At 43.2% G+C, this 11,259-nt stretch overlaps 1 protein-coding gene across 1 annotated transcript in view; it reads left to right on the plus strand.

The window, feature by feature from the left end:
* The window catches only part of IFRD1 (interferon related developmental regulator 1), an 81,408-nt gene extending 72,763 nt beyond the window's left edge, over positions 1 to 8,645 (plus strand). The window contains exons 10-12 of the mRNA XM_073573303.1: positions 56 to 184; positions 907 to 1,002; positions 8,019 to 8,645. Coding sequence (XP_073429404.1) covers positions 56 to 184; positions 907 to 1,002; positions 8,019 to 8,108 — 315 coding nt within the window. The 3' untranslated portion in view covers positions 8,109 to 8,645. The remainder of the gene's footprint in view (positions 1 to 55; positions 185 to 906; positions 1,003 to 8,018) is intronic.
* Positions 8,646 to 11,259: the final 2,614 nt, after the last annotated feature.

Genomic DNA, 11,259 nt, shown 5'->3' on the forward strand with positions numbered 1-11,259 from the left:
GTAACAGACCTTCCCACTTCTGTTCCATTGTTAGCACTTGTCTTATTGTGCATAGGATGGAGAGTTCCAGTCCGAGATGATTCGCTTTGGGAGAGAACGCATGCACATTGACTGCTGGGTGAAGAGGCTAACATATGGGGTCTTCAAGGAACTTTTTGGCTCTGGCATGCAGTTTCATCTTATGGTGAGTTTAGGAGATGAGCAGTTTTACGTCATAGTTGCTTCAAAGGAAATGCCCACTTGTCTGAGGTTTCTGAGCACCTATCTTCTACATACAGGAAAAGGGTATTTAACGCTTCAAATTAAATGTCACTTTAGAATATTTTTTTGAGGTTGTGAATGTATGACTGCAGATTTGTGAATCCTCAGTGCACAGTCAAGATTCCTGAGTGGGCAGGAGCGTGACTGCAAGTGGTCTTACGAAACGCTCTCAATACAAGTGAATGGAAGATGAAATTTGGCTGTAAATATGCAAATTGCATACTTGCAGTCACATGACTGCTCTGGACCATAGAATCCTGCTAGCGTGCATTGTGTGGTCTGTGAGGATTCACAAGTCTGCAGTCATTGACCACAGACTTGAACCCCAAACCTGGTCAGTCCCTTTTTAAGACCTTTAATCGAGTATGGTCACTGGGTTCGCTGCATTGTAGTGCTCATTGCCCTTTACTGATGTAAAGGCTTACTGGTTATTGATTGGAATCTGATATAAAGTATCGGATGTTACTGAAGACTGGAACTATATGTTGCTACGTTGCTGTTCAAGCAATCCTTGCACTTCAGAAACTAGTTGTAGGATACTTCTTAAAGGCACCCATAATCCAAACTGTTATATTTTTTCCCCTTATAAAATAACTGTCAGTTATGGTCTCTAAAATTAACTTATTTTTCTCCCTACTCACCTAGACAAACGGGTTTCTCCGTAGTATTTTTGAGCTTGGTCCCCCATTGCTCTTAGACGCAGCTACTCTTAAAGCAATGAAGGTTTCTCGTGACGAAAGGGTAAGTTGTAGAAGCAATTTTGTCTGGTACATTTTTCTTGTTTTCAGCTTTCACCAGTTGTAGTTTTACACAAGGGAAGCTACAACCCAAATTCATGATGTGTTTTTCACACTGATCTTTGAGGGGGTAGTAGCGTTTAAGACTCCTGATTTATGAAGCGTCCTCCTAATGAATAAGATGAGGCACCAAATAGTGTGTGCCTTGACCTAACTCTTCAGTCGTGGAAACGAGTAATATTTGTGACTTAAAGACTGCAACTACTAGTCAACAATTTTGCATGTTGGGTGCCATGCCCGTCCTGCCCTAGTTCCACACACTTCTTTGGAACTGGGTTATTATGAGGTGAAAATGCCAAAAGTTGCAAAATGTTTATGCACCTGCATGCTGCTCAAAACTTTTGTGACTTCTCTTAATTTTATACCCCAGTTTTCTGGCTTAAATGCTTTTATTTGGGGCCCATGTTCCTAAGTTCTTTCCAACATTCACTCCATCATAAGGTGTTTTAGGGCATGAGTAGGAATGTGGACAGCAGATTATTAGGAAGGGTGATGAGCTATGGAAGAGTAGATGGCCGTAAGTGGCCTATTTATTCTTGGAAGTGACATGGTTTGTGTTTAGGGATCACAGGATTGCACATTTACACTTAAGGTCTAACACACGTTCCAGATGCAGTATATTTACATGGTATGGTGAAATGTTTAATCTCATTTTAATCGAGGTTTCTCTGATTTTATCTGTATGTGTAAGAAACAAAATCTGGGGTGCACAGCTGGAGTATAGGCCTATATTCCATAGGAGCCATATTACCAGTATGTATACAGGACCACTATAAGGTGCTGTGTATGAGACCTATTAGTAGAATATATAATCACTGCACTCAGAGGTTTGCTTCAAGTGAATCATTTATTACAGATGATGGGTGAACCGACAGGCAAATATTAACGTTTCGGCCAGTTAATGGCCTTGATCACAAGGCCGCTGAAAATAAGTGAAAAAACAATAAATCATGCAGAAAAGACAGAAAATATATACATATTTACATATATAACGAAAACATGTCATGGCAAAAAACAAAATCCAAGTATGGGAGCATGACTATAGGTTACCAATGAAGGTGTAGTTACTTTACCATACATACTTTAATTTTTGTACATATTTTAATATACAAAGCATAGAGACAGCAATGGCAAAAGGCCTGGTAAAATTGGCAAGGTCTTGTGGATGCATATCAAGAATCTCAGAGGTTTGTAAGAACTTAAAATAGGACATACCCTTTGAAGTTATCTCTATAGTTTACAATACAAGCGATCAATGGAGACGGTTGATGTAGAAATAGACAGAAAATTCCTGTTGAAATTGATAAGGAACAGTGAGATAGCGTTTTGAGCAAGCATAAATCTAACACTGAAGGGTCACAGGATGGATGGTAGGAATAGCTTTGTGATAAGCAGTAGAGAAGTCTCCAGGAGAGATGGTTAAAAGGAGAGAATATCAGGGAGGGGAAGAAGGGAGGAAAAAAAAAAATATATGGAAAAAATATATTTACCACAATAGGGGCAATGGTGTATAGGGGTCAAAAGGGTGCTGGCATGTATTAAGCCAGGTTCAGATAATCTGGTCACCGCTGTAGTACAGGCTGGAAGGCCAACAGGAGTATGCACATGTGAGGGGAGAACAGCGGTAATCAATCCTTGCATGTGTGAACATATAGGGTTACTTATCTTGTAAGTTGTAGACCTCACATACAATGGTGGTAGCACAGATATAGGTGCAAGCACTGCTGTATCACAGGAGCGTTCTTGGGCGACGCAGCTGCAGAAGCCGGCGTTAGTGGACGAGTCGGAGACGCTGGCACATTAAGTGTCTAAGCGTGGGAGAGCTGGGGCAGAGAGCTGCGCTGCCATAAATGGTCCTGGCTGGACGCCCGGCCCATGTGCAGTAGAATTGTTTACCCTCCGACGGTGTGGCTGTGATTAGTTTTAGTGTGTTGGCATAGAGACTGTCATATGACCGGGAGTGACATCGGATGCTAGCATCTGTGCAATATATAGGAGCAGCAGGCAGGATGTATGCACATTGTGCTCTGGAATGTACAGGGTACACATATAATAAATGGATATCATTATGGCAGTATCCTGGTGGGTGATAAGATAATGTTATGACAGAGGATTTGTTTTATATAGAATGAAAATAAGATATATGGGAATAAGCAATTGATAGTCATGAAATACATTGAAAAAATGAAATACACAGAAAAAACAAAACAGGCAGACAAAGTAGGAGTCCAAACTAAAATAAAGTAAAAAAGGGGGGGGAAATGAAAAAATAGTGCAAAAAAAAATAAAATAAAAAAAATAGAAAATAAAAGTAAAAATAGCCTAGTGAAGGGTAAGTCTCTTACCATCTTGAATATGCAGGATAGCCGTGACTACATGTGCAACCAATCAAGTCATCTAAGGAAGAGAGTCAGATTACATAAGCCAATCTATTTCTCGATTTAGCCCTTTGGGATATAGGGTATAAAGGGTGTAGATCCAATAAGTTTTGTGTTTTAGCAGCTGGACATGATTCCCACCCCTTCTTGGTCTGGGGACTTTTTCGATAATTTGATACCTGACTTGGGCCACATTGTGTCTGGCTTCTTTAAAGTGAGCTGGCAGTGGTAGCTATGTTTTTCCCGTCTCCCATGACGGCACACATGAGAGAGGGGATCCGCCCAGTCAGGACAGGAACCCTACTGAAGATAAAAGGGGCGGGCGGTACCTCTCCCTCGCTTCAGTTGGGTTTCCTGTCCTGACAGGGACCCGTGTTCTGAAGATCACGTACCTGCCCCTCTCGTGCCAGCGTGGAAGATCAGGCTGGTTCCTGAGCGCTGTGTGTCGGGAGGGGGAAGCGCCGTTCGCGGGTCCCCCGGGGGCTCAGCGTCCGAGCCGGCGCAGAAGCAGCACGGCCGGGGTCCTGGGGCTCTGCCATGGCTGCCGCTCCGCCCTCTCCCTCTCTGCCGCGTGCAGAAGCAGCGCAGGAGCATCAGGGAGCGGCCGCTTCTGGGTCGTGCACCTCTGATGTCACATGCAGGGCACGCTGGTAAAGGGGCGTTCCCGAGTGACGTCGGGAGGCGGCGCCTGTGATCCAAGATGGCGGCGCAAATAGCGCTGGCCGGCGAAAGGCGATCCCGGCGGAATGGCAGGGGGGGGGGCCTGTGGGGGTAACCGGAGGAGGCGGAGAGTGCAGTGGATCCCCCTTGCATAAGGGGGATGACCACAGAAGACGCACTCATGCCCAAGGCTTCATGATGGAAGTGGGGCAAGATGAGCAGCGACAGCAGCAAGACATCTCGCCAGATGCCAGGCCGAGCCGCCAGCATACCAGGAGCAGTCGCTCGAGTGGTGGGAGCGGCAGTCATAAACGCAACCGGCATGACTCTGAGACGTCCAGGAGAAACTTCACGCGTGCATCTGAGGAGCCTCCGAGATCGGTACCCCTGATTGACAGCGGTGGTGAGTGATCTACGTGAATGTCACCCTTATGGTAACGGGGTTCCATTTTCTCTGATCACTAGGGGTCGAGGAAGGCTAGCAGCAAAACCAAGAATAGAGAATGCGCCATTTGCAAACACCTGCTAGCAGATCAGTGGCAGAAAGACCTCTGCGCTGACTGTATAAACAAAACTATACAGGAGGAGACCCCTGATTTGGTGACTAGCCTTAAAGAGTTAATACAACAGGAGGTGAAAGGTTCCCTAAAGGCAGCCATTAAAAAGAAAGATAAAAGAAACCTTAGAAGGAGCTCTGATTCAGAGGCCTCACCAAGGCAGAAGGGGCGGGATAGATCCTTGTCCCCCTCCACCACTTCCTCTACTCAGTCCTCAGAATCCTCCTCGGACAGCGATATAGGCGGCCGTCCATGTTTCCCAATGGAGGACGTGGAAAAGCTGGTCAAAGCTATCAGGGCTACAAAGGGCCTTAAAGAGGAAAAGACTCCCAAATCATTAGAGGATGTAATGTTTGGAGGGCTGGAGGAAAAGAGAAAACGTACCTTCCCTGTAAATGATAAAATAAAAGCACTAATTGACAGGGAATGGAAAAAACCGGAGAGGTCAGGGGGCTTACCTTCCACATCAAAGAGGAGGTACCCTTTTGAGCAAAAGGATTCAGAAACCTGGGAAAGTCCCTAAAACTGATGGGGCCATAGCCAGATCCTCAAAAAAGGTATCCCTACCATTAGAAGACTCTGGCGTGTTGAAAGACCCGCTTGATAAAAAAGCAGACTGTTTCCTAAAGCATATCTGGGAAGCTTCAGCAGGTGGATTAAAGCCAGCGATAGCTGGTACCTGTACCGCTCGTGCCCTCATGGTCTGGCTACAACAAATGGCTTAAAGGGTGTCCCGGAGATTTACCATCAAAACATAGGTTATATTCCATTCCATGCGATGGCCAATTCCTCTTCAGAAAAAAACTAGAAGAGATTTTGGAACATGCGGGGGATAGGAAGAAAAGCTTTCCCCGATTTCCGGGAGAACCTAAAAAGCATCCCTTTCGGAGGAGGAGATTTAACAGGGGTCGTCCCCCGGGAGATAGAAAAAGCTGGGACTTTAAAGAAAGAAGAGGATCGGGCTATATGTTTAAAGGGCCCTCCACTTCCTCCAAAAAATCTCCCCAATGACATTGGGCCGGAGGTAGGGGGAAGGCTTTCTCTCTTCCTTTCCGCCTGGGCAAATATCTCCCCCAGTACATGGGTCCTAAATATAATAAAGGACGGTTTAAAAATAAAATTCATCTGTCCGCCCAGGCATACCTTCATAATGACACCCAGAAGGAATTCCCAAGAGCAACAGCTGGCCCTGGAGACGGAAGTCTTGGGACTAGTGAAAAAACAAGTCCTACATGAAGTCCCAGTGCAAGAAGGAAGGGGGTTCTACTCCCCCCTCTTCTTAATACAAAAAACAGACGGCTCTTGGAGAACCATTGTCAACCTGAGGAGACTCAATCAGTGGGTAGACAATTGCTCCTTCAAAATGGAGTCAATCAACACTGCCACAAAGATCCTGTTCCAGCATTACCTCATGGCAGTGATAGACTTAAAAGATGCCTACTATCACATCCCAATTCATCGGGAGTATCAAAAATATTTGAGAGTAGCGCCCTATGTCCAGGGGCAGGTGAAACGCTACCAATACGCAGCCCTTCCGTTTGGCCTGTCTACAGCCCCCAGAGTATTCACCAAAGTGATGGCCGAAGTAATGTCTTTTCTTCGTTCCAGTGACATAGTCATCGTCCCATACCTAGACGACTTTCTGGTAATAGGGAGGTCGGAGTCCCACTGCGCACATCAAGTGAAGGAAGTGATAGCAATTCTAGGATGGATAGTAAACATCCCCAAGTCAAGGATAACCCCAGTAAAAGAGCAATCCTTCCTAGGGTTGATACTGGATTCCGAGCAACAACGCTGCCTCCTACCAGAGAGCAAAGTGACCAAGATAAGAGGCCTAGCTTGCACAGCAATACAAAGACCAAATATGACACTGAGGAACGCAATGTCCCTTTTAGGCTCGTTGACATCATGCATACCCGCAGTAGCATGGGCGCAGTACCACTTAAGGCAACTACAGTGGGAAGTTCTGTACGCACAAACAATTAAAAGGGCATTTAGAAGGCAAACTGTCTCTCAGTGGCTGTAAGAGATTCCCTGCACTGGTGGACTGTAGAAAAGAATCTAACAGCTGGTGTCCCATGGCAAAAACCAGTCGAGGACATCATTACAACCGACGGCTTCTGCAGCTGCGTCGCCCAAGAACGCTCCTGTGATACAGCAGTACTTGCACCTATATCTTTGCTACCACCATTGGATGTGAGCAGGTCTACAACTTACAAGATAAGTAACCCTATATGTTCACACATGCAAGGATTGATTACCACTGTTCTCCCCTCACATGTGCATACTCCTGTTGGCCTTCCAGCCTATACTACAGCGGTGACCAGATTATCTGAACCTGGCTTAATACATGCCAGCACCCTTTTGACCCCTATACACCAATTGCCCCTATTGTGGTAAATATATTTTCCATATGTTTTTTTTTTTTTCCTCCCTTCTTCCCCTCCCTGATATTCTCTCCTTTTAACCATCTCTCCTGGAGACTTCTCTACTGCTTATAACAAAGCTATTCCTACCATCCATCCTGTGACCCTTCAGTGTTAGATTTATGCTTGCTCAAAACGCTATCTCACTGTTCCTTATCAATTTCAACAGGAATTTTCTGTCTATTTCTACATCAACCGTCTCTATTGATCGCTTGTATTGTAAACTAGAGCGATAACTTCAAAGGGTATGTCCTATTTTGAGTTCTTACAAACCTCTGAGATTCTTGATATGCATCCACAAGACCTTGCCAATTTTACCAGGCCTTTTGCCATTGCTGTCTCTACGCTTTGTATAATAATTAAAACATGTACAAAAATTAAAGTATGTATGGTAAAGTAACTACACCTTCATTGGTAACCTATAGTCATGCTCCCATACTTGTATTTTGTTTTTTGCCATGACATGTTTTCGTTATATATGTAAATATGTATATATTTTCTGTCTTTTCTGCATGATTTATTGTTTTCTTTCACTTATTTTCAGCGGCATTGTGATCAAGGCCATTAACTGGCCGAAACGTTAATATTTGCCTGTCGGTTCACCCATCATCTGTAATAAACGATTCACTTGAAGCAAACCTCTGAGTGCAGTGGTTATATATTCTACTATCACCAGCACCGTCATATCCACAAGAGTCGAGTGCTAGCCTTCTGCTCTTCTGCTATGAGACCTATTAGACCATATCAAAGGTGAATTTGGTGTCCGCATCCCACTGATCAGAACGTCTACAGATTACATTACATTAACCATTTAAGTAGAAATCACTAAGGTTAAGATTCCCTTGCATATGAGCATAAGATGCACATCTGTATTTGTGCCTCTTGGATAATTGCATTGCATTAGGAAATTTGACTTTGAAGTTATTTTTTTCATTTAAGCACATGAACAACTCTGCAGCATTCAAAGCTCGTACAAAGGCTAGAAGCAAACTGCGTGACAAGAGAGCAGATGTTGGAGAGTTCTTCTAAATATTAAGGATGGGATCCAACCTTGAAATGTGAAGTCAGCAAATAATCTGTTCCTCAGAGCGAGTTGGTGATGTCGTCCGCTGGAAAATGCCATTTTTCTTTTCAGTGTTTGATGTATATCACTTAAGTTTGTAGTATTTATGTAGAATCTTTTATAGAATTGCATTTCCCTTGTACAGCGCACCTTACACTTGCTGCACATTGTAGTGTTACTGTCTAAGCTTTGTGCACAGCATTCATTCATTCATTCATTCATTTTTCACTTTTTTCACAACAATTGAAATCAAAGGATCCATACACAAAGCAATTCATAACCAAATCATGTGTTGGCTCTTATGTAAATGTCTATTCATACTTTTATAATTTATATTTACATCTATATGGAGGATTTTGAATGGAATCATGTCACATATTAATATGGGGAGTGGCTATAGTTAACGTTATGTAACTGCTAGGTGCTTTGTATATTATTTCCTTATTTTAATGTGTACTGTCACTATGAAATGGTATCAAGTTAATAAAGTCTTCAATCAGTAATTGCTTGTTTTCTAGTCTGCACACTGTACTCTAGTTTCTGATGGCTCCAAAACCTGTTGTCTTTCATTGCTAGTAAATGCCTTCATCCTCTGCCCACACGCGTGTGTTAAATGTTATCTGAAAATGTGACGTAGTCTAAAAGCCGATTTTAAAGGGGCTGTCCAGGCTCACTTTTACAGGTGATCTATTTTCAGGATATGTCTTTCACATATCAGATGTGGGTCATAGACATGGCACTCTTCCAGATCAGCTTTCAGCGGAGCAGAACGGCTGTTCCCGGGTATTGATGCTCAGCTTCTACTGACATGAATAGGAGCTGAGCTGCAGTTCCTTGGAAGAACCACTACATAGTGACTGGAGTCGTGCCATTCGGCTCCCATGACTCTTTCCATCTGGACGTTTCCGAAGCTGAAAACAGCTGATCGGTTGGGATGGCAGCTGTCTGAACCCTAATTATTGATGAACTACCCTAAGCCTTCAAATTTCTTATTTTTTTAAATGTATAGTCTGTCCATCCTTTTCCTTAAAGATTGGACCGTACATGAAGTTTTATCATAAATATTTATACTCATGTCTAAGGTTTTTCTGCCACTAGTCAACTATTGAGCTTTTGATCCAACCTGTAGGCTATACTAAACCACAAGACCCACTACAAACTTCTACATAAATATTGTACCACTGAAGCGTACCTCAAAATATAATATAAAATACTATATTAATATTCTAAAATTACTTTTGAGATGAGAGATATTATAATGCCATATATCCAACAATAAGCATAACCCCTATAACAATGCAATTTGTGTAAGCAATCTTATCCTAAAGGCAGTTAAATGTAATACCTGCTGTGCCCGGTCAATTAACCACTTGTCATATGGCTTACTTCGATGATATGTAATGGCAATTGTATCTAATGTTGAGTTGCTAAAAATCGATTGCTTGATTATATTCCATCTTGACCATGTCACAGTATCTGTGATTCTGCTTTTGATCAGCCAGCCTGGTGTGTCATAACAGTTCAGCTTATCCTTAAACTCATCGGTGCTGTCAGGTGAGAGGCTCGCCACTTATTACAGACCTGGCTGGTAGACCTGTTTTGGTGTATTTAGGACTTGTAGCCTACACAAGTTGCATTAATATAGGGGCTATTTTTTATGGGTGTGTGTGGCATGGAAATGTGCATTAACTGCTGTATTAATAAACTGTTTAGATTAGTATTCTTACTAGTTCATTGATATATTTATTGTGATATGATTATGCTATTGTTGCACCTTTATGATATTACTACAATGCCCTAATGGGTTTATTTTAGCGTTTTGGCAGGAGTCTGTGTAATTTCTCTTGTGCCAATAAAGTTTTAAAGTCTTTAGAATGATCTTGGTACAGTTTATGTATATAAAAAGTCCCTTAGCCAAAAAGTCCCTTAGCTAATGAGTAGCTGTGGGATATTATTGGCTAAAACACATTAACTGCAATTGTATTGTGCACTCAGATATGAAAATTGTTTTACATAGCCAACCTGTTAAAGATTGTACTACTGACCTAATAATGCCAGGAAAAACTGTTAAAGCCCTTATTCCATTCATCCACTATTCCATTGTTCGTCCCTTTCTTACCAGGACAGGGAGCAGAGAGAAGCTGTTACTTGGGTCTGATGGCTGGCACAAGCTTTCTTTTCAAAGTTAGCCAGACTGTCCTGGAGCTTTCCTTTCCACACATGCTGCCAGTTGAGTGTTATGGCTTTGTTCTTCTGGGTAACCACATCTGAGCGTGTCCTAGGCAGTGTTTCAGCCGGTTCACTTCATGGTGAAGTTGGGTTATGCAAGTAGGAACTAGACCCACTTTATTGTCACAAACTGACTTCTGTTTTGGTTCCCAGACCTTTCTGAAACTGCATTTGGTTATGAACTACAATAAGAGTTTTGCATAGCAGCAGCTTGTAGAAGTGTATCTATGGATCGATTGTATGCCAGAACAAGTATCATCTGAGGTCTCTTGTTAATGGTAGGAGATGGATGTGAGCTATAGAAAAGCTACTATGGGGCGTTTTCTGTGCCTAGTTTTAAATCTATGGAACAGCCCAGTAGCTATATATTTACACACCTATATTTTTTCCCCATCACCAATAACCGCACCACCTGAGGGGATCTGCCCTTCAAGAACAGGAAACAGACTAAAAGGGTGACACCTCCAACACATCAGTTGGTTTTCTGTCCTTTGGAGCATCTTACATCCTGTAGTTGTATTGGAGAATGAGTGTTGAGAGAAGACTTACCCAGGCCTGGCCAGTTGATTCAGGCAGCTGCTCTGTCCCTGCTATGGCTGATGCGGAAGTGCTGCATTGGGTCCAGGGGGACTTGATTGGCATGTGGGCATGAGTAGCTGCACCCTTCCTTGTGGATGGGTCAGCTACAGTGTCCTGGGTCTGTGGGTACACAGGTCTGTGAACGCACACACCCTGAGCCAGTGACATCAGGAGCAATCAGCTGGTGAGTGGATGCTGGATGGCAGAAGAAGCATGGTTAACTGATGTGTTGTCCCAGGTCTGCACAATGGTCAGGTCTCTAAAAGCACGCCCTGATGATTAGCATGCCAGTGATGTCAGAAGTGATGG

This window comes from Dendrobates tinctorius, unplaced genomic scaffold (assembly GCF_039654945.1).
Source record: "Dendrobates tinctorius isolate UK_male_01 unplaced genomic scaffold, ASM3965494v1 ptg000035l, whole genome shotgun sequence".
NCBI classification, from domain to species: Eukaryota; Metazoa; Chordata; class Amphibia; order Anura; family Dendrobatidae; genus Dendrobates; species Dendrobates tinctorius.